This window comes from Ammospiza caudacuta, chromosome 12 (assembly GCF_027887145.1).
Source record: "Ammospiza caudacuta isolate bAmmCau1 chromosome 12, bAmmCau1.pri, whole genome shotgun sequence".
Lineage (NCBI taxonomy): Eukaryota > Metazoa > Chordata > Aves > Passeriformes > Passerellidae > Ammospiza > Ammospiza caudacuta.
Window position 1 is genome coordinate 22341073 of NC_080604.1, and position 18975 is coordinate 22360047.

The 18975-nt window shown below is 42.8% G+C and overlaps 1 protein-coding gene across 4 annotated transcripts in view; it reads right to left on the reverse strand.

Moving 5' to 3' along the window:
• Positions 1–18759, reverse strand: part of TMCC1 (transmembrane and coiled-coil domain family 1) — a 72336-nt gene extending 53577 nt beyond the window's left edge. The window contains exons 1-4 of one of the 4 annotated variants that reach the window (XM_058812821.1): positions 18713–18759; positions 14960–15206; positions 4100–4156; positions 763–1007 (exon numbers count right to left, since the gene is read on the reverse strand). In XM_058812821.1, the coding sequence (XP_058668804.1) occupies positions 763–966 (204 nt within the window). In that variant the 5' untranslated portion in view covers positions 967–1007; positions 4100–4156; positions 14960–15206; positions 18713–18759. Of the gene's footprint in view, positions 1–762; positions 1475–4099; positions 4157–14959; positions 15207–16580; positions 16680–17934; positions 18356–18712 lie in introns of those variants that run through there. The other 3 variants (XM_058812818.1, XM_058812819.1, XM_058812820.1) reach the window with 3 other exon arrangements.
• Between the last annotated feature and the right edge of the window lie 216 nt (positions 18760–18975).

Consider the following 18975-nt stretch of genomic DNA (forward strand, 5'->3'; position numbering starts at 1 on the left):
AAAAAAAAAAATCAAACTTCACGAATGCTTCAACTAAATTGATCTGGGAAAGGGGAGAAATGGTAAGACATGCTGTTTGCTTCTTGATATCAATAGGCTGATAGGCAAACTTTGCAAGAACGTGTCACAGAACGGAGACTGTCATTTCATCACTGCTTTTCCCACACAGGCAGGACAAACTGAAGGAGACAGCAGTGATCCCTCAGCAGCAGAGCAGCCAGGATGATCTAAACCACAGACAAGCAACCCAGCACTGAGGGGCTGGACAGTAGCGCAGGCTGCAGCCCATGTTCCCAGAGCCTCTCACAGCCTAAAAGACTAACAACACCATCCACTCACACTAGAACTCTTTACTTTTATAAAATACAAAAGAAAATAAGAGAGGAATTTAAAAAGTCATCTAGGTAAATGGAAGGTTTTCTTGCAGGAACTAGCTAACAGTTGCTAAGAAGGACCAGTCTGGCTGCTGCTCAGCCTATCACTCCTTGTTTGACAGAGGTGTGCCATCCAAACAACCTAATATGTTTCAAATGTAGCTCTCATTTCACTGATCAAATACGTATAAAATCAGCCACCTGCCATGCGAGAAAATGACTAATGCTTGCATCTTTTAAGCTCTTTGCTTCACCACTGAAGAAGCTTTTGAACACAGCACCATTTGAGTTTGCTGAAAGAAGCCTGCTTTTCAAAACAAGATTTCAAAGGGCTTAAGAAAACATACAAGGAGATGATAAAGATCAAAGGTAAATCTGAGTAACTTACTGCTGCTGCTGTGGCCTCTTCTCCACCTACATAGATAGAAGAAGCAATCTCCATCACAGACAAGTTTGTGGGAGCATCTGTAGTGGATGATGATCTGGGCCGACCCGACTGAATATCCTGAGCAGACCTTCGGTTGATCTGCGGGCTTCCTTTCGGGGCATCTCCCTTGCCCCACCTGCTGTGCAGGCTGGTCCCTCTCTTCATTTTGGGTGGCACTCTGATCTGCTGAAGCACCCGGTTCAGAGCTGTGGGGTGGGTGGAGACACCATCAATTTCAGCACAGACGCTTTGGCTTTCCAAATCCAGGTCAGGCTCCAGCTCAGCCTGAGCTTGCTGGACATCATGTGGAGAAACAGACGACCTCCTGCGCTGATGCTGGAACAGGTGCTTCAAGCCTTGACCAATGACATTAATGTTCTCCAAAGCATTATGCGTTATTTTAGATAATTTTTGCTCTGATTCATGTTGTTTTTTGGTTTCTTGATCTTGGGATTTGCCTCCAGGATCAGGGTCATCAGACAACTGTTCAGTGCCAGACGGCTCCATTGATGACACCCAACAAGTTTATTTGACTATTCATACATAAATACGTCCCCTTTCTTTAAAAGGCTTGTGTTTATTTTGAGAATGCCAAGATTGCCAGCCAATTAGGTGTGTAATTGCTTCAAGAGTGACTATACATGCAGCTGTGCCACGGTGATCTCATGCTTATCTAATGTTAAACAAAAGAGTAGTCATTATTATACATCCATGCAGCAAGTGTGGGTTAAAAATCCAATGTGCAAAACATGCCATTAACAAAATAAAATGTAGCAGTCCTTGGAGCACCCCTCCACGTGGCATTAGTTGCATCTAGGCTGTACGCAGAAGCCAAAGCTTGTGTGAGATAAGTCATTCATTGCCTGGGGGGAGAAGTCCAGCACAAAGGGTGTAGGAAAGCAAGAAAGGTACAAATGCTGTTCAAAAAGGGGAGAAGCAAGAAGAAACCAGTGGGGTTTTGTTTATTAAGAACAAGCCCATAATAACATCTAACATGAGGTTAAATTTCTGAAAAGCATGTTAGTCACTTAGGCAGAATTCATTTTGCTCTTTGACAAAGATCTGATACTAAGGCCCTAACTTAACAGTATTTAATACATGCAAAAAACCAGAACATTTCCAAATAAGTTATTCATTTCCACATAGTGAGAAATGGCTTATTACAGCCAGCATCCACTGATGGCACTGGAAACTTGATGTGAAAATCTATCTTCAAGCAAGAACAGGCAAGTGAAATGCTTTCAGTTGGCATAGTCTTGTTCCACAGCTCTCACAGGAAACAAGAATGCATTTTGAAAAGTAGATTAAGCAACCAAATCTGCAAGGGATCAGCACCAGGTATGTGCAGTTCAGCCTCTGTCACAGGAACTGCTGTTCTTAGAGATCTCAACCCGAGTCATTCCCTGGGCTGAGGCAGGACTGGATTATACAACAGCGCAGCTCAGCACTTGCTCATAGCAACAACTATGGGAGAAGGTCAGCAAAGATATGGGGAAGAAAGGGAGGAAGAAAGGAAGGATACAGTAACTGAAAGGGTTTGACATCAGCACCATGAGATCACATGCTCAGAAGCTGACCATTGTTTTCTGCAAGAGAAAACATTGATTAGGCTTCTATAAATATAGAAATCAGCTCACAAAGGTCTACCTCAATCTTGGCAGAAAGCAGTCTGTGCTTTAGAAAAGAATTATTTGAAACTCAGCATATTTGGGATTTGAGAGTGTTCATTTCTATGCAAGAACAGCTGCAGAAACAGAATGCATTGGAGTTTACAACTGGAGTGCTCTAGAGTCTGTGCATCTGAAACCTAACACAATGGGTTAAACAGATATTCCAAAATGCTTTTCAAATTGCCATCCAAAAATATCAGAAGAGCTGCCTCTCTCTTTCTTTTTTTCAAGTGTCACTGCTCTTAGTTGGAGGCAAGAATAAACTCAGTACTTACAGAAAGCAGAACACTGGAATCATGCAGGATTTTACCTCTGTGCTTTGAAGATGCTATAAGCATTGAGTGTAGATATACCGGCCAGTTTAATCAATAACACATTAAACGCAAAGGAATAAACTACATCCAAGAAACATATATTTACCCACATCCATGCAGCAATTGTGTGGCAGAAGAAAACAACATACCTACATACTTAACACTATCTTAAATGAATTAAAGTGCCTTTCTGTCTAGTAGTGTGCTTTGGCTTTTGGGCTTCCTCTTTCTTAATCTTATTTTCCCCTTCATGCAACAGGTTTTGCAGAAAGTTAGACTGCACTCAATTTATGTTTTGGGACAAAAAATCGCAAAAACCAACAGACCGAATGGCTCAGTGAACAAAACTCACCATCTAAAAAAGCAAGAGTCCCAAAACTATTTGGCACATAAAATACAAACCTGAGAGCTGACCATAACTGCCTTTTCCATTTTAGCTAATTCACTCAGCATTTATTTTCAGTCAGGACTCACTGAAGAACTGCAGTTCTTATCTAAGATGATGGGTAAACTCTCCAGCCAGGATCTCTTTGATCTCCTGCATGCTCTCTATTCACATTATCACTGGCAATGCTGCTGGTCTTAAAGAACACCACCTGAGTCTAACTGGAATTCCACGCATTATCTGCTAGAAAAAATTACCCCACTTAAATTAACTCTATGGCAGTTTACAAACCAACCTGAAACTAACCAGCCCACAGTGAGCTTACAAACAAGATATGACCATCCTGTGTATTCTACAACATATTTCTGAAATTATACAGCCTCTTGGAGGTTCCTAATGGGAGCTTTGTAGTCATCTCCTACTTCTATTTCCATAGGATGAGTCTGTTGTGAGCCTGAAATGAGCTTTGCAAATTACACATCTGGTATGAAGGTCCTTACCAGTATTTATTTGTTCTAGTATCTACTTCTGAGGAAAAAAAAATACTCAAAGTGTGAAGAATTGTGAATCTTCAAAATTGATTAGCACACTTATTTCATAAGGATTCAACTTTTGTGGCCACTTTTGTTTTCTCTACTTACAACCACTTTTATATTCTGTTAGTGGGAGGAAACAATACTTTATACCATAAAGTTCAAAAACATACATTTCTTATTTGTACAAGAATACACTACATCAGGAACAAAATTCACAATTACATATACAGCCAACTGAGCAGATGTTACAACATTATTATATCCCAGAACATTCTAATACAGCCCTTCATTTGTGCAATTATTTCCCAGAAGCCCTGGAAAACAAAACAGTTCAAAAGGAAAAACTGGCAAAATCAACATTAGATAATAGTGAAAGGATAAACTTGTACTTGCCTCCATCATATGCCCTTTAGCATGGCTGACCCCCAGCAGTCCCTCCACTGAACAGAACTGCAAAAGAAATTGGGTATGAGATACAATACTGAAAACCAGAGGAAAGATATACATAAACAGCAAAGAAAGAGCATGATTCCAACTTTTAATTTTTTTTTTTTAGGAATTTTTTTTTCCATTGAAATGCAAGCGCCCCAGGAAGCTGTCCTGTTTTAAACTCTTTCAAATAACTGAAGGGATAAAAATATGACTGAAGTTAAAACTGAATCTTATGAAGTTAATCAAGAAGTTCTTGTGAAGGAGCATTTTATGTTGGGGTTTATGGCCACCACCACAGGCTGAAAGCAGAGGAAGATGCTAGGGCTCCAACCAGCACCATGTAGATTTTATTTTCCTCTCCTATTTAGTCATTCTCCATGCTCCCAGCCCAGGTTAAACAGCTGGCTCTGGTGTTCACCTCACAGGAGGTAAAAGCTGTGGGCACTCAGACACACCTGCACCTGCCACAGCTCACTGCACAGGCAGCTGCTGTCCCCTGGCAGCTCCTGCCTGACAATTCCTGCAAAAGACCCAAAGGCCAGGTGCTGGCTAGGAGATGACAAGAGGACAGCTGAGACCAGACACACCAACCACACTTCTCTAGGCAGCCGCAAGGACTAGTCTGAAACACAGCCAGATCACCCAGCTTTTCTAAAGATGATCATTAACTCAACCAGCTCTTGAAAACAGGGAGCACACTACTCTTCAGATGAACACCCCAAGAACTCTGCACAAAAGGGGTATTTTGACTGTTTTATTCCTCATCAGATTCCCACCTCCAAGACAGGAAGAAAGGAAGAAAGGGTTACTCTGATCCACTGAAGTGGGATGCTAGAATATGAAGAAAGTGATGACAGCAAATATTAGGAACTTGGAAAAAATGAATGAACACATTTTTGAAAAATATCTTCCTATAGAAGAAAATCCATTTCTATACTAGCATTAGTGGAGAACTAGTACAATGTGTGAAGTACTGGTCACACGAGGTGTCACTAACAGAACTTCAGTCACATTATTTGTCTACTTATTTTTTAAGTTTTAATGTTATTTTTTATTCATAGTAACTGTAAGAGCTTTTGTCAGCAAGGTCTTCAGAGACATGACCTACAGCACTACAGGATGACCTACAGCATTATAGGACCTGCAGATCAGCAGCTGCTTTTGGCTCAAATTGTTTCACAGCTGCCATAGTTCAGAGTCTGTGTCAAGGAGTGCCCACAGGTGGGCACTAACAGGCATTAGCACCAAAACTACCTGTACTGTCCGTCATGTAAATCACAGCCCTAACTGACACACCACCAAAACTCCCATTTGCAGTCAGAAGCTCCATTTTCTTCTGAACTTCGAGAAACTATCGCACCGGGTATTCAAAATTCCTTCACTTCCATATACTTACAAAGAGAAGCCATCATCTTGGCTTTGATGTTTTTTGACAATTCTTCCCACTCTTTCACTTTTTTTTTTCTTTATCACATTTGTAACATGAACATTTCAAAAAATTTGACAAGTTTGAAAATACTTCTGCCCCTCTGATTTTAGACTTTATTCAAGTGAAAGTTTACTTTAAACAGTTTAATTAATTCCCTTCAAAATCAGAGTTCTTTGTAAACAAAGTGAACTCTGAAGCTACTACTGAAAATCAGTTTAGAGATTACTTATCTGCAGCTGAAGTACTCGTTACAGAAACAAACAGTACAAGACTACAGAAATGGGGAAGAAAAATTATTTTCAAGCAAAGGAAACAGGAAAAATTCTACCTTCTTATAGAGTATTTCAAATACCTTTCTCTTATGCCCTATAAGAACACCATGAACCCTTAATAATAAAGATGCTGAAATACAATTAGCTATATAATCCTCACATTCCTTTTATTTCATAAACAGGTCAATTTAACAGCTCACTATAGACTTGTCATCACAGTTAGCAGGGATCTTAGGAAGGAGATGCTTCCAATTAATCCTATTTGGTAAAAGAAAAGCACTTTTCAGTTGTTTCAGAATAGAAGCAATTTTTGCTAAGAAAAAGCCCAGCTTAGTTTGAGAAATCCCAGATTATTTTCAGAAACCCATCCCAAAATGGAGTCTGTATCCAGGCAAACAGTTTAGCAAGAAAGACTAAAGAAGCAACAGTCACACACTGGAAAGCCACCTGTTACAGGAATTGGGAACCCTAGCAAGCGATTTATATCCAAAGGAGGATTAAGATATTTTAAAAGCATCATTGCTCAGCAGAGCAAATAAGGAGAGAAAGCTCTGGGTGTGTTAACAACTAATGCTATCAGAAAAAAGAACTCATGAGAAACTGGAATGGGTGTGAAATTCAAGAGGGCTGTCATCTGGAAAACATTTAAACAGGAAGACACCAGTAACAGAGTAATTTGACTCAAGAAAACAGGATAGTAACATGACTATCCAATATCTAGAGAAATGTATATATTTAGCTATTGCAATAGAACAATTTTGAAAAAGTCTGAGTGGAGAATTTGGGCCAGAATGGAAGAAGACATACAAGAATTAATTAAATACAAATACCTTAGGTAAATGGTAGAATATAGGCAGAAAGAAAACAGAAAACAATATTATACTATCTTTAATGGAAAAGATACCTACAGTTTTACATATACAATTCTTTATCATCCTCCTCCTCTAAAATTTACCCAAGAAAATATTTTTTGAATTCTACTGAAGTCTGAAAGGAAAACCAGAAACACAAGATATAGATACACAAAGACCCTCCCCAGGCCAAGACCAGAAAGGGAGTATGGCTGATAGCATTGTTAGAGGAAAAGACTGGCAGTGTGTTTAGGTATGAATTACATGATTTTTAAGATATTCAGGGACAAAAATGGCATTATGTGTGATCCCATGTGAAACATGAAATGTTTCTCCTAAAATCCTCACAAGCCTAAAATAGCTCTACACAGTCCAGGCAGTTGTTTGTTAGAGGTGAGTATGTTACAAGGAGAAAGGAGTGAGAGCAGATCCCCTATTGCCCTCCTCTCTGAAGCAGGGGTGGGGAGGGAGACAGTCACTTTTTCCCATGCATTTCCATACACATTAACAAATAGCAACTTCAAAGGTTTCATCAGCAGATTTTATGCTTTGGCACACCAAAAAGAGTTCACCATTTCTATTACTATATCCATTAATGGTACACGTGCGCAAGGGCAGCGTGCTCAGATCAAACATACCAGAAGGTGATCTTTCAACATCAGCCTCTTCTCAGATCCACATCCTGTTGAAACAGCTCCCATAACTTTATATTTAATAAATATATTATTTATATTTAATAAATATATTATTAGTTCTGCTGGCCATCAGAACTAATGCGTACAGTTTACGTTCCTGAAAGCTCAAATACTAATTCTGTAGATAAGAGAAAACTTTACTTATTGTCACTCACAGAGCATATACCAAACACTACCTTAGTGAGTGATAGATCCCTTTCTCCTTTCAATTTCTTTTTAATAAACATCTTCCTGAGTACACCTACATCAGAATCAAGTACCTTCAATAACACTTGTGGGCAACCACTACACTACTGATGCCCTCCCTATAGGAAGTATTGCTTGCTCATTGCTCTGAATGCGGAATAAAGACTGCTGGTTCTTCTGCAAAGCAGAAGTTCATATCTAAGAACCATACACAACATCACCAAAGATGAGGCAATTTTCCATGTTTATTTGAGTAATAATAACTCAAAAGTGGCCTAAAGTTTAGTGACTGGTTTTCAGAAATGGTTCTGCTGCTTTGGAGAACAACCAATTGCCAGTGACATCTTTTCTACTCCTGACATCTTTTCCACCCCTCTCTGAACATTCAGTAACTCAGTGGTTACACTGTTTGAATCAAAGCTATAAAGTAAAGATCAAGATTCTCCAAAATTACTAACTATGCAGAGGTACCAATACATAATCATTCTGTGTTTGTGATATGTTAAAATCTCAGTGAAAACGAAAGCAAAATGTTTCAGCTGTATTTCCATAGCTGGTGACCTGCCTATTTATCAGAAGCCTTTCCCAACTGCACTGCTGCATCTAGAGCTGGTGTGCCACGGAGTCTGACTGTGAGGCAATGCTGCTGGTTCCACAGCTCAGCAGAACTTCATCCTTGATGAATTCCTTAGCTACATAAAGTATTTCTAGGTTTATATTACCATAACATGTGAGCAGTCTGTGAATTCACCCTTCAAATGCTCCTAGATCATGTTGAATTATCATTATTTCCCTAGTTTTCAGGCAACCCCCCCACCACAGAAAGATCAAGAAGCTGCCTAAAGGTCATGTGACACTTTTACAGCAGAGAACCAAACTTAAAATTTGCTCTCATAAGGTTAATGTTTTATTTCCATGATTTCTCCTGTTGATAGCTTCAGATTCATTTATTAACAGTGTACAGCAGTGTAACTGGAACCTACTCAAACCACTTAAAAACATTATTTTCTGGAAAAGGCTACATATAGGCTATTTTCCATCACATTATATAAAAACAGTGCTTCAAGAAAGCTAAGTGAATGTTGAAGAAAGATTTAACTAGAGTCTTCTGATTACTTGACATTGACAATTACATATATCATGTACATTTTCTTGAAATTTTTGTGAACATAATTAAAATTTGGGAGACAACACTAACAGTGCAGTCTGCAGGGATTTTAGAAGAAAAACAAAGTAGATGAAGAATTATTATAAAGACAGCTGGCTTTACTAGGCTCAAGAGGAAACCTGCAATTCAAAACTGTGTGGTCTGCCACAGGAAGGCTGACAGTTGACACTTTCACTTAATTTAGTGGCCTGTTTCAGAAAACTGACATCCTCACTCACTCTTCCTCAAAACCAAACTGAAGTTAAGCCAAACAGCAGAATTTCCTCTAAAACACCTCTGATTTTTGCAAAAGGAAAAAATGTTGCACCCCTATTACCATGTTCTAAAAATCAGCCAAGTGCATGCTCTGAACTCAGGGCTTCACTGAAGAACACTGAAGGGACATCTCCAGCCACTGTCCAAGCAGGGATCTGAAGCTGTCCTTTCACAACACCAGAAGTACAAAAGAAATGGCAATTTAGGACGTTTCCAACCTCTTTTGTCCCCTGGGGCTCATTTTCAGAACCATAGCATGGCATTCAATTTTAGCTTTTGTAGGCACAGATATTTCCACGGCTGTGATATGAACCAATACAAAAGAAAATAACTCTTATTTGAAGGAAAACAGGACTGAGGGACAAATCTGACCATAGACCCAGTTATAACAACTTTGGAATAAGGTTAAAGAGAGGAAGTAGACAGACAGGGTACACAATTACTCCCAGATGGCGTTATCAAAAACCTCCTATCTGATGCTATGGCCATAACAGCTGCAGAAACAGGAACTCGCGTGAGCTTCAGCAAGGACTCATCAGAATACAAGTGATTTCACTTCTACAGTTCAAATACTGCATTTTGCAAAGAGAGAAACTTCCTCCCCAAAGGAAAAGACTGAAGAAGTGTAAAGCAAATATTCAAAACAATGTGTCTTCCACAAAGAAAAGAATGGATTTAATTCCTTGAAGCATCTCAAATATTTTAGCGGTCAGTTGCACTCCTACTTTTAACTTCTATTAAGATCTGCATTATCTGGATCTGATTCTTCAGTCTCTGGAAAAATGCAACAGTACTAGGCCATGGCAAGAATTTCGGCAGGATCTTTTCAGGAGAGAAAGGGGTGAAGGGAAGAGATCAAAGCTGCACTTATCTCCTCACTGCCTGTCTGCCAAGAGACAGTGCCACCTTCTGTGTGTCAAAGCTGACTCAAATGTCAGGAACAAGTGAACCATAAAATGGAAATACAGGTATTTTCTTTTCATTTCCAAGGGAAGACAAAAAGTTATACCACACCTATTCCTGGCATTAAAGAGAGACGTCTAACCATGCTAGTGATACAAAGAAAAGAAGAGATGGCCTCTCATTTTAATTCCTAGCAGAATTATCTGTGATAACGCCAGCAGAGATGCTGGCAAGATTTAGCAACTCTAGTTCTAAAAGAAAGGTTTATTCCAGGCTTGCAGTTGTAAGGAGGTTAAAACAAGTTAAATTAGCAGGCTTGTAAAGAAAGATATCTACCATCAACCCACACCCCACACTATGTGTGATTTTAACATGTGCTTTTAGCCCTTGGAAAGTATCATATTTCAAATGACTCGTGAAAGAAGTAGAACTAACCTCACACATAGTGGTAAAATAGTCCCCCTGATGACTCAAAACCAGCTCTTTCTACCAGTATTGTTTAAAATGTGACACAAATCTGGCAAGACAAATTCTGACCAGAAGTCAATAGACATCGCTATTCTGACTGTTGATGCTGCTCAACCACTGACAGCTTCATCCTGCTCTTCAGAAGAAAACTCTCCTTCCTGATCCTTTTTCAAGACTGTGAGTCTAGGGAGCTTTTACTTAAGTGTGACTCTTCAAAAAAAATGTATTAGTATAACAGTAGTGGCCTTAATCTGGGGCCAGTTTGTTTGTGGGGCCTTTTCTAATCAAGCATTAGCACATTCCTCCCTGCAGGACTACAAACAAGATGTTCAGGTTACCCAAACACTGCTTGAAGTCCTTCAGTCAGCTTGCATGAAGCTGGGAGGACCTATCAGTAAAAGAATACTGCCACCCACACCTTCTTACCTGTTCTCAATGTTAAAAACCCGCTATCAGCTGTCAACAGAAACAGGAGACATCCATAAGGTGCTTTTGTCTCGACTCATTACAGCCACTTCTCCCAGTCCCAGGTAGGCTAAAGCAGAGCTTGCAACAAGGAACAATATAATTGCATTCCTATGTACCCTAACGAGTAGGAACAGCATCAGCCTGGCCTGTGTAACTCACAGACACCGTGTGAGCAGAACCATAGGCACCTGCCCTGCAGCACACAGGCACGCTGCCAGGCCTCTTTTCAGGGGCCAAGGAACCAGCCCAGCACAGCCACAACTCCCTATCCCCTCAGAGCAGCACCTTTTGGAACAGGACCCATGTCAGCCATCCATCAACTGCTACCACACAGACTTGGGAATTCCCTGCTTTGCTCACTTTTTGGACTTTTGCAATAAAAATACAGGTGCGTATCTATGGTTCTTTTCTTCTCTTAGATCTTATCATGCGTTTTAGAGACACACACACACAAACTGCACAAATCCAGCACAGCAAAGCAGCCACTCACAAATATGCTGCTCTTCAATATCCACCTCCACATCCAGCTGCACAGAGGCAATAATCTGGTATAAAGCAATTGGGCTTGACTACTTTGTTGCCAATGGGAAACAAGTAGTCATGCATTTAAAACCTCAGCCAAAATCATATTTCTTCCCACATTCACGGTAGAGTCCACATTAAAAAATCCACAAATCTTCACTCAAAGCAGCATAAAAGAGCAATCTTATTTGAAATAAGGCTGAATTTCAGCTACACTGAGAAGGTGTGGGCTTATAATCAGAGCCAAAAGCAAGACACAAGTTAATGGCTCCTTAGCTGCTGTGCAACTTGGGTTTCTGCCAGAACACCCGTTTGCTAGCTGCAGAGCAGCTTTGCAGCTGGTCAGGCTCCCAGTACAGGTACATGATAGGAATTTCAGCACATGGGTGGTTACAGAACACCAGCTATACCAGGTGGGTCCTCCCCAGGTGCAGAGCTTCCTCTTTCCCTTCATTGAACCTCATGAGGTTCATGCCTGCCTATTCCTCAAGCCTATCCAGGTGCCTCTGAATGGCAGTACTCTCATCAGGTCTATCAACTTCCCATCTTGCATCACCTACAAAATTCTTCACCTGGCCCTATTAATATATTATTAATAAACAGATTGTACAGTACTGGACCCTGTACTTCTCCCACAGACTGGAATTACACCAGAAGCATTTAAAGGACTTCAGTAAACCAGAACCAAAACTTTCAGCACAACAAACCAGCTGAGAACTAACTCCCACAGCAAAAGTATGACCAGCACAGGAACTGCCCTGCAGAGCAGCAAGCAGCCACCCATTCATCCCCGTCTCTGCTCCTCTTACCACAGGATGCTCTGCAGCCCAGGCAGTAAAACTTCTCACAGGTACCCAATGCATAGCCAAGTTCTTCTGTTATGAAAAGGCTCACATATGCAGAATATCTTCCTCCATAAAGCATTTAATATAAATCAGTAGTAACCAGAGCTAGAGGCTACCCCAGCTGAAAGCCACCACAGGGAAGGAGCACAGCCCCATGCACCTAGGAGGGACTGGCTTTCACCAATAGAGATTTTGCCTTACTAGTCAGTCTGCCATTACTGGCGTGAATGAGCTAAGTTCAGTCTTAGCAGATTCTGACCCAAAGTCGCTCTGTGCTCATTTCTCCCATTTTAACTGCTATTCAACCTCAGGATCACAGTAAGGACACTCACTGCTTCTCACAGACAAGTCACACTACCCCTTATGACTGTGACCCACTAAAGCATGAAATGCTTGTTCAGCGGGCAGTGAATTTACAAACATGGAATGCTATGGGTGCAGCACTTCCAGTGATCCCAGAAAAGGCCACAGTCCTTTTGCTCAAAACTAGTAAAGCTGGGAACCACAAAAACCACATTTATTTGCCTTCAGGATAATCACCATGGCAACTGGCTTCCAGGAAAATAATAGTCAACAGCTTCAGTATCAAAGGCCACTATGGGATTTGTTAAGGACATCATCAGCTAACACAAATCCAAAATATACTGAAATTCGCCAAATTTATGCCTGAAAAAACTGTAAGTAGGTATCTGCAAACTTCCTGTCATAACCCATCCCAGCTGAATGAACAGCAGTACCATTCATCTCAACACTGCAGTGTCCTCTAACGTTCTTTGAACTTTTTAGACAAGCTGTAGAACGGTTTTAATGCAACTTTCTCTAATGTACACAATTTCACCTTTCAGACCACTTCTTTAAATCAAAAGAAAACTTTATCTTATACTCAATCTCCTTGTCATCCAACATTTTAGTAATTGACTTTTAGTTATATGAGTTTGAATAATTAAACTGCACTTATGTTTTTCATGAAACTTAATGTTTTACAAAGGTAGGTCAACATTATCTTACAGTTAAGGAAATAAAGACTAATACTCTGTTTAGGAATATACACTCATGGAGACATGCAGTCTATGTATTCTTACAGGTATTCAAAGATACTGCAGGACTTGTTCTATTTTCACAGAATGGCAGCTTTTTTGGGAAATGTGCACCATTAATTGATAGGATCACAGAGATCACAACTTATATACCACCAAAAAAAATGCACCAAGTTGGGTTGCAGAATGCACATCCCTGGTACACTGCATAAAGCACCAATAAGGTGGCAATAGGCAGCTCAGCAAACCACTCCTAGTGTGTTCCTACAGCTTCTATGAAAGCAGCTTACATGAAACAATGCTCTCCTTTCTGCCCAATGCTGCTTTTGCACACTGCCACAGCCAAATAACACTGTCCAGGCAGACTGAGAAACACATTTTAAGTGTGCTACACCAACTTCTGTCCACTCACAACAGAGAATCTCACCAAGATGCCAATCCCTGGCCCCGCTCTGCTTGCAGGTGAATGAGTTCCTTCAGCACATGTAAGGGATCCCCTTCCCAACCACTGTGCTTCGCTGCCCATTACAGTTCAGACTCACACTGCAACACAGCCCATTCTGCCTTCCTGTTACAGGAACACCATCAGGCTGTTTTAAGCCAGACAGGGAGGTAGGTCAGATTTGTGTCCCTCCAGCATCATCTCAGCCTGAATCACTGGAGCTTATCAACAAAAGCATGCATGTTGTCTGCTAAATATATCCTGTACGGCAACTGTGCGTGATGAATGATTCAGTCAGGTAGCTACTTTCAGCACAACTAGTTTTCTTTTTTAAACTAAACCCACTAATGAATGTCTGTTCTGGAAGCCAGAGAGGTGTGTGTTTGGCTGCCTTTCACTCTAACCCACCATTAACTGACAAAACTGCCACTGCTCTGGAACGTTGGCATCTACATCACAGAAGGGATAAGGAGTCCAAGCAGTTTACAGAAGGAAAAGATGTTATCAGTGCACACCAGCCTCTTCTAAGCCCATACAGAGGCAGTTAGCCAGCTTCCTCATTCCAGGTTTAGAATATGTATAGACAGCTAAAAGCCTCCAAAGGAGGCTTTAGGAACAGGAAAATAAAACCGTGCATACTGGTTACTTTCTATGTTGCGGAAACAGCCAAGGCTGCCCATCTCCTGTTACCTGAGTGGGACAAATGTGCACAGCAACAAGGCAAATCCCACCCAGCTCTGCTTGTAACTTGTACATCACAGGCATATTGTCTAATGAGACTGCCTCTTTCTGGGAGCAGAGACCACTGTGCCAGCACCTGTGCACAGGTAGGCAAGCAAAATATCCTTCTTTCCTAACCTTCATGCCAGATGCTTCCAAATTCAGGGCAAATACTCTGTAACTTCATGTGAGTGCTTTACCTTAGCAAATAGAGCAACCACCATGGCCTCCCAGGCACATTTCAACGACACATGCACTTTGAAGAAGAAAATTTCTGCAGACCACGGTGGTATTTAGGAACTGAATGGGTAGCAGTGGATACAGCTTTTCTAAATACAATCTTTTGAGTACTCCCACAGTAGGTTCAACCAAGGTCACCCTCCATACAATGCCAGCTGGTGCTCCTACAGCCTCACTATGAATATGTATATACTGCTGCTAAAACCATGCAAAACAGTGCACATCAGCCTAAATCTAGAATATGTACACCTAGAACTCTCTTTGCCCTAATCAGATGGCTTCCCTTTCCATGTGTTCTAAGTCACAGAAGGCATACATACCTCAAAAGTGCTCAGGATAGCTTGTCTCTTTGCATAAGTATGCTCACAGTTGTAATTCAAATGCCATCAACAGACGTTTAACTTTAAAAAAATTTAGAAGTATAAATTCCAGAGGAAACAGGAAAGTCAGGGGAGGGAAGAAGATATGATTTATCAGCTTCTACACTTGCAGGCATCTGCAGTAGGTACTCTAGGTCATTTTCAGAGTAAGTCTTGGCAACAAAGCTTCTTTGTAGAGGAGAAAGACCTGCCAAAATTAACAAGCATAATAAGAAACGCCATTAATACCTGATAAACAATAAAACAGCACACATATTCAGAGTCCCCTTCAGAGAAAGAATTAACTCATTTGAAAAACGGGGTTTCTGCTAGCTTTGATGTATTTAAAATCAGAAGCAGCCTCTGAAGTTACCTCATACTCTATTTTAACCTAATAAATTATCTCAAGGAGGGAAATCCTCTAAGCATTCAAATAAAGTTTGATCATATCAGAGCATGCAACACTATATCACACCACAGATTGCCCTGAGTCAGACAAACTTTCCCAGCTCACCAAATGCCTTGATGTTCACTGAGTATTTTGCCACAGGAGTGCCTGTGTGACCAGTGTCAGACTAAAGAATTAAGCCACTGTCCAAAACGGGGACCAACACAGAGTGTGATGGAAGCCCCAACACAGCATGCACATAAAGTACATACTTGGCGGGGGGTACCTGCATGGCATAAATGTTCCGGAGTGTTGGCAAACTTCTGAATTTTTCAGGTCTGGATTTAAGTTAATAAAACGTAAACGTTTTTGGGGCAGAGACCTCCTGTTCTGTGTTTGCATTTCACATGGTGTGTCAGATCTAGCTTCCCAATCAAAGTTCTCAATCTTATTTTGGTAGAAGTGTTTTGTATTTTTGGTACATGAGTTTATAAATAAAAAGGGTCAACTAGATCTGCATTACCATTAAATGTTTCTGAAAGTACAAAGACATTACATTTTGCAAAAATATATTTAACTCTACACAATTAACTGTCTTCTTTCTTTTTTCTTTAACAGCTTGGCTGGAAGAACAATTTTGAGAATTTGGAGCTTAAATTCAACACCAAACAATCAGCTTGGTCAGCTATCATTGTCCTGTAACAATATCCAGGGTCTCAACTGCTTAGGGGAGTTAAGTATTTTCAGTATTTAATCACAGCAGAATACTGAGTTTCTAGAAGTGCAGACAGTGCATGTCTAGACTGCCACCTTCATGTTCCTTTTCATTCAGCCATCTTCACTCTTTCTAGGGATGTCAGTTTATCCTCTAGGAAACATTGTGCCGAGTTTACAGATTTGCTGACCTTGGAAGGGACTTCTTGATGTCACCTGGGCCACCCAGGGTTCATTGCCTACACACCATTTTTACAAGTCTCGCTGTTGAGAGACCATCCTGTTCCTGGCCCCAGAGAGCTCAAGTCCACAGGAGCTCCATTCCTCATGGAGAGTGCACAACCTCTGTGCCAAACAGCATTCAGTGTGCTACAGCAACCAGCCTTCATCAGGCCTTAGGGGACAGCAAAACCCACTCCCTCTATTTCAGGGGTGAGGAGACTCCAGGTCCATCAAGAGGCAGCCAACCAGCCAGCTCACCTGAGAACACCTTGCACTTGGTGAATTCAGGTGCCAAAACCCAGCTCTCACTGGCAGACAGCCAGCTACAGAACCACCTGAGGAGAACATGCCACACCAGTAAACGTGCTGGGGAAGCCAGTGGAAAGGGAAGACTCCTCCTCCAGAGCTCTAAGCAAAAATTCCTAGAAACCAAGCCCAAGATATTATCACACCAAGTCTTTTTGAATGGTTCAAAACAATTCTCAGAAAGACCAGAGAAAACACTACACAAGGTTTGCCCGACTCCAGAGCAGCCACAGTTGCTAGCTCACAGTCAGGCACAGGCCATTCACCCAAGCAGTGGAGGAGCTGACTCACTAGATACAACCCATTTCCTGCAGAATGCACCGCTCTAAACACAGGGAAACAAAATCTGTAGACTTCCAATGACTTCCATTTTGTATCTGAATTAGACATAGGTTTTAATTACAGGAACTTCAGCTGTGATTAAATAAGATGCGAGACAGCTCAAACTATGACACAGTACTGCTTGGAAAACCAAACTCAGCAATGTGGTAAATGTGGTAAATTTTATGTGGTAAATGAGGAGGGAAACCCCAGACTTCATGGAAACCTGAAGTTCCAATTTCTTTCTAAAGCAGATTCCACACAAAGTAGATCTTTCTCCATCTTCAGTTTGCTTCCATACTTTGGATGGCTTCCAGATCAGCTGGGTGGGTTTATCAGGCAAAAGAACTGGACACAGTGTATACAAAGCTACAACAAACTTGTTCATTCGGTGCCAGAACCCTATGTGACTGCAGAGCTGCTGAGCAGCGCAAGCCCTGCAAGCTGGGGAGCACCACTGTCCCCGGACAAGAGAGGGAAGAGCTCTCCCAGGACCAAGACAAAGACAGCCCTTCCAGTGAGTACTCACCGGGCCTTCCTTGCCTCTAGACACTTCCAGATGGACAAAGAATTTACCCTAAGAAAAGGATCATGACCAAAAATGGAGTCACCTGCCACACGTTAATCTTGAGTAAAACAGAGTCAGTGGTGAGCAACAGGGACAGCAGCACTTACTCCCTGGGCTGAGGAGAACCCAGTGGCACTGGCTCAGATCAAGGCATCACTACTTCAGTGACCACACAAGCATGCTGTTACTAAAGGTTTCCAACCTGCAGAAACACCTGATTTTAAGGTTTGTGGATGATGGACACTGTTTACTGATGCAGTGGGAGTTCCATTACCCTCTTCTGTCTCCCCTTCCCCTAGCCTTCAACTCAGATCTTTGTACCTTCAGTTCAGACCTTTACACCTCCTACCCACCAAGAAGCCTCATTAAGTTTCCCTATTGATAGATTTTTTTAGTGAAAGCGATGCCTCCACCCACCATGGGAGTTTTGCTGGCCACCGCATTTGTCACTAATGCACACCAGGTACTTCCGTGTCTCCAGTGACAGCAGCTGCACACAAGTCACAAACACAGCGTCAGCTCCAAGTCTCGTGAATTTTGGCACTCATAAAGCTTCGAAGCTGCTGCTTTACCCCTTAAGCTCTTTACTTTAAAGGCCTATCACTGACAATCTGCTTTTAAGCCGGCAAATTCTGAGCCCGCCATGAAATAATTCGTGTCTTAACTATCTCATCAAAGACAGCCAAAGCGAGCCGGAATCAGTGAAGCGAACACACGCCTCAGCCCGCCCCAAACCAGAGCGAGGGCCGAGGCGGTGCCTCGCGAACCTCCGGCACAGGCCACACGTGCGTGGGGCCGCCCCCGGGAGGCCCGGGGGGCTCTGGGGGCCGCGGGGATCGGGGCGATCGCGGGGGCCACGGCAGAGGCCGAGGGCGCCGCTCGCCACCGCCAGGCCGGACATCTCCCCGCGAAGCCCGGGCCCTGCGTCCCGGACGACTGCCCGGAACGGGGCGAGCGGGCCGGCGGGGCCGCGACCTGGACAGAGAGTCCTAAACCGGCCGCAGGAGCGGGGACGGCGAGAGACAGCCCGGCCGAGCGACGGGTCTGGGGGTGGATGAGGCGCTCGCGATGGGCGCACGCGGGGCCGGTCGGGCGGGGTCCCCTCGCCCCGTCCCTCGGTTCTGGGTGTTCTCCCGCCCCGTTCCCGATCCCGTTCCCTCTGCGTTCCCGATCCCGCGGTCCGTCGGTCACTCACCGGCCGAGCGGCGGCCGCTCCATCCCCGCGCGCCGCCACCGCCCGGCCCGGCCGCGTGACGTCGCGCGAGAGGTGGGGCGGGCGCGCGCGGCGGCGTCACCTGCGCGGGCGGGCCCTGCGGTAGGGCACGCCCTCCCCTCGGCGCCTGCGCGGTGAGGCCCCGCCCCAGCAACGCCGCCGCGGTCACGTGTGGGCTGGGCGGAGTCACATCAGCTCCTGGTCCCGCTGCCGCTGGTCTTGGCCCGTTCCCGTTCCCGTTCCGC